At 40.5% G+C, this 4,825-nt stretch overlaps 1 protein-coding gene across 1 annotated transcript; it reads left to right on the top strand.

Moving 5' to 3' along the window:
* The first annotated feature begins 1,318 nt into the window (after positions 1-1,318).
* On the top strand, positions 1,319-4,414 carry LOC142250552 (L-threonyl-[L-threonyl-carrier protein] 4-chlorinase-like). The gene is made up of 6 exons (XM_075322730.1): positions 1,319-1,496; positions 1,667-1,883; positions 1,961-2,052; positions 2,164-2,303; positions 2,817-2,921; positions 3,468-4,414. Exons 1-6 carry the CDS (start codon positions 1,367-1,369, stop codon positions 3,573-3,575), a joined length of 792 nt encoding a protein of 263 aa, XP_075178845.1. The 5' UTR covers positions 1,319-1,366; the 3' UTR covers positions 3,576-4,414.
* Positions 4,415-4,825: the final 411 nt, after the last annotated feature.

Below are 4,825 nucleotides of genomic sequence, written 5' to 3'. Positions count from 1 at the left end.
CCCCCTGGTGTGGACATCAAACCTGGAGGGTGGTGACAAGGTTTTTAGTTTAACTGATGTCACCTAATCGGGAGGGGATGTGGTGTTGTGTGTGACTACCTGGGACAACCTGACTAGTCCAGGGCGTCACATATGTATAGATTAAGCACACTAAATCCTAAAACGACATGCAAGTTGCATCTCCCCCCATTATGTAGTAATATCGCATCCTGTACTAATGCCCCCCATCCTGGGCTCCTTCCTGGGAAATATGTCCACCATCCTGGTAAATGTCCCACATCTTGGGCTACTTCCTGATAAATATGTTCCCCAATCCTGGTATATATGTCCCCCAGCCTTGTAAATATGTTCCCCATCCTGATATATACTGTCCTCCATCCTTGTATATACTGTCCCCCTCTTGGTAAATATGTTCCTCCCCTGGGTCACATCCTGGTATATATATCTCCATCTTGGGCCCTTCCTGGTATGTATGTCCCCCCTCCTTGTATATATGTCCCCCTCCTGATGTATATCTCCCCATCCTGGTTTATTTGTCTCCAACCTGGTATATATGTCCCATCCTGGTCACATTCTGGTATGTATATCTCCTTTCTGGGCACATTCTGATATATATATATGTCTCCATCCTTCTTTCTGTCTCCTTCCTGGTATATATGTCCTGCTCCTGGTATATATGTCCCCATTCTGGTTTATTTGTCCCTTCCTAGCATAAATGTCCCCATTCAGGGCTCCTCCTGCTAAGTATTTCCCCCTTGTGGGCACATTCTGGTATATATGTCCCCTTCCTAGCATATATGTCCCCATCCTGAACCCCTCTTGGTTTGTACAATCCGGAATCGAAGCTCAAAGTGTTTGAATTTCATGAATTTCAGTACCCTGATCCTCTACAGATTGATCCGCTCATATCTAATATTGACTACATTATATTTTTTAAAACTTACTGAAAATATTTTTTTAAATATGTTACATTTAAAAAAAAATAATTAAATGTTTTTATTAAATCTTGTGACATATCTGGCATTTGCTTCCTGATTTGCTGTGGAGTTTCCAGGACCGGGCTCTTACCACAGTGACGATACAATAATCACGCTGCGGTGACGCAAGAAGGAGAAAACAAGGAAATTGTATTCTGAGCTTTAGAGCGTGATTGAATCTTGAGACTTCAGAATGCATTACTCAGGGCTATAACATTTCCTATCTCATACAGGAAACAATAATATAGAAAGTAAAATAACCAGTTAGATATAGTATCGTGGGTTGGGCCGCTGTCAGATTTGTATATAAGTCAGTGTGCGGAGCTCACAGTTATACGCTCAGTGAGTAAGCATTCTCACCACAGCTGAAAGCATCCCACTAATAAACTATGAAGACTGACAGTAATCAGATGAAGGACGTCTATGACACCAATGGCTTCCTGACGGCAGTTGATGTATTAGATGAGAAGGAATTGCACCAAGCTCAGAAGGAGCATGGAAAGCTGGAAGAGAAGTTTGGTGAGTGTTACCTTTACCATGAATTAGTGATTTGTAGGATTTATTGCACATTTATCCAAGATCAGAATATTTTGTTAAAGAAGAATTTATTGGAGTTGGAGAATTGATATATGTAAGTGTGTATTAATGGCGGCTGAGATCCTGATCCCTCCATATATTATATCCTTCAGGTAAAGAGTACACTCAGTACAATCTACATAACATCCACATGGAGTATGAGTGGGTGATGAATCTCGCTGCCCATCCCAATCTCCTGAAAGCCATCACAGCTGTACTGGGGCCTAACGTCATTCTTTTAGACTCCAGATTTATCTGTAAATATCCGTCCTCCGAGGTCCCCCACAAAGATAACACTCCCCCCTATGTTGCCTGGCATCAGGATATCAAGTGAGTATGAAAGCGGGTAGATAATAATGATGGACGTCTTATACATATATAACCTAACAGTATTGTCTTCTCTAAAGATACTGGGGATTTGAAGGAGGACCAGTGGCTTCTGTATGGCTGGCATTTGATGATGTTGATGCAGAAAATGGAGTCCTACAAATCATTCCCGGTATGATCTCTTTATGGCTCTTTCTTTATAGCTAAATGTGTAACACTAGAAATAACCTTCTTATGAAATTACATGAAATCTAACCTGCATTTACCATGTTTAATACCCCAGAGAGTCATAAACAAGGTATTCTGGAGCACAGAATTGCAGAGATCCCCGGGAACATGCTGACGGCAAACCAGGAGATCCCAGGGCACCTGGTGAATGTAGAAGATCTGGTGGAGTGTCCACTTAAAGCCGGTCAGATGTCTGTAAGTAGAAAGAATCCTCTACAGACATCACAGATTATTACATTATTCAGTGCGTTATCACCATACAGCCCCTCAGAATATAAAAGTGACATTAATATTGTGTATAGATCTGTACAAGTAGGAGAAATGGTTTTATTATAGCTTCATCCTCTGCTATTAATGTAATAGAAATGCCCTTTTCTGATATATTTACTGACAAAACCAAGACAGCACTTCTATGTGTCAGTAAATTTCTATAAGGATGAATGGGAATGTGTCATTATGGAGGATATGAGGACTGGATGTGGAGAAGGACGACGTCATGTCCATAACACTGTCCTCCATACAGATAAGTCACGGACAGTCATCTCTATGGATAAATCCCAATCCCAGAGAAGAATGGGATGTACTAATATAAAAAGCTCTGAATATTCAGCAGAAATTGAAATGTTGATGATGAGTTTCCATATAATAAGCCAAGTGTAATGTGTGAGACTTGTGTATTGAACAACCCTTGTATCCCGATACTGACAGGTCCACGATGGTCTGACTGTTCATGCCAGTGAGCCCAACATGTCTGATAGGCGAAGATGTGGATTTGTCATCCGTTATGTTCCTACGACAGCTTATCCTGTGAAGGTAAGAAATCAAAACCCAGAAGGTTGTAAATCGGGAGGGAATCACACTCAAAGAAGAAGGTTGGCCTCACCCAAGAGGAGAAACACCAGAAATAATGTAAAATGACCAAACAGGTCACATAAAATAACATCTAAGTAAATAAGGAAAACTAGAAAATATTCAGTGATTTATTATCTAAGCTACAGACAATAATATAGTATTTATAGTATCTGCAGATGACATACCATAAACTGCACCCACTGATGTAACTGGTGGAGTCACTGGTGGACATAGTGGAGGGTCACAGAGGGAGAAACCATAAAGATGTCCCCCAGTGGTGATCTCAGGCTCCAACAGACATCAGCTTTAGGACAATTCCCCAGCCCTTGTCCTCTATAGTTTTTCGGGGGGTCTTACACCCCAGTAAAGATGCATGGCCAGCCTTTATGGTATTTCATTTCTTTGCAATGTAATTATAGATCTCCTGATAATATTGCTGCCGATGGGTGACAGATATTACCAAAGAGTAACGATCACTCACTAACACAGATTGTGCTTCTCCTACAGGACCCAGAACGTCCTAGGACTTTTCCTGCAACTGTTCTGGTGGCGGGAACAGATGAATATAATCACTTCCAGGACCGCGCTCCTAATTTCTTCACCAAGACATCTTAAGTGTTTAGTAAAATATCTGCTGCATTATTTATGAGACGTCTAGGACAAATTATTTCTACAAAAAAGACAGTTTGCACTCTGAAATGCTAAAGTATGAAAATCATGATTGTGTGAATATAGACCTGCATTACTGCTAAGGGAAATCTAAGAAAAAATAGATATTTAGCTTACAAAAATGGCCATTTGTTTATCTGCACAGTCGCCACGTCATGGCATATCTCGTAACTGGGTACCTACTCTATATTGAAGCCTCTCTCTGGGTTTAAAAACCTCTTGTGTAGGGGCAAGTAGGAACCTGCTATATAGGATAAAATCACCTGTGGGTAGTGGGGGAGGGGTGCATGGTCAGAAGGTATGACCCTTTTTGTTGGCTAAATATCTCATTTTTCTTAGATTTCTCTTAGCAGTAATGCAGGTGTATATTCACACAATCAGGATTTTCATACTTTAGCATTATCAGAGTGCAAACTGTATTTTTTTGTATTTTATGTCATGTTATGCACCTGTTCACATTTCAGTTTGGTGAGTGCCGTCAGTCTTTTTGTCTAATTTATTCCTATAATCACAGTAATTCACAGAAATCTGTAAAAAAAAGACACAATTCATTGTATCCGTTATTTCATAAGTATCTTATGTTCTTCATGTATAAAATGTGGCTCCTCATACATTCAGCAATGTCGCCCTCGCACTGGACTCTATGCTCTTATTGTTCTAATTTATAATATTTACAGACAGACGTAATATATTAATGTCATACATTGTAATGTAACATGTTAAGTTATTAAACGTTATTGTCCTGTGTTACTTTTTATACTTTGCTGTAAAATAAACTGTTTGATGTAAATGGAGACATCTGTGATCTTTACTTTCTAGAAGAATTGTATTTGATTACATGGAAATGAAAGCAGAAGTAGATTCTGAGACTCCATTACACACATTGGCCTGTCCCGCCATCACACTGTAAGGCTAAGGCCGGTTTCACATATCCGTTTCTTGCCAACAGGCATACTCCAAGCTTGTGCCTGATGCAACGGATCCATCGCAGATTGTGTAAAAATGTATACGACGGATCCAGCAAAAAACGGATTAGTTTTTATTTTTTTTTATTTTTCATGCCAAGAGAGAGAGACTTTATCATCCCCGCACACACCCTGGCACTACCGCCCCCATCATCCCCGCACACACCCTGGCACTACCGCCCCCCATCATCACCGCACACACCCAGGCACTACCGCCCCCATCATCCCCGC

This window comes from Anomaloglossus baeobatrachus, chromosome 9 (assembly GCF_048569485.1).
Source record: "Anomaloglossus baeobatrachus isolate aAnoBae1 chromosome 9, aAnoBae1.hap1, whole genome shotgun sequence".
Lineage (NCBI taxonomy): Eukaryota > Metazoa > Chordata > Amphibia > Anura > Aromobatidae > Anomaloglossus > Anomaloglossus baeobatrachus.
Note: the sequence above shows the minus strand (reverse complement) of the source record. Positions and strands in the feature narration are given on the sequence as shown.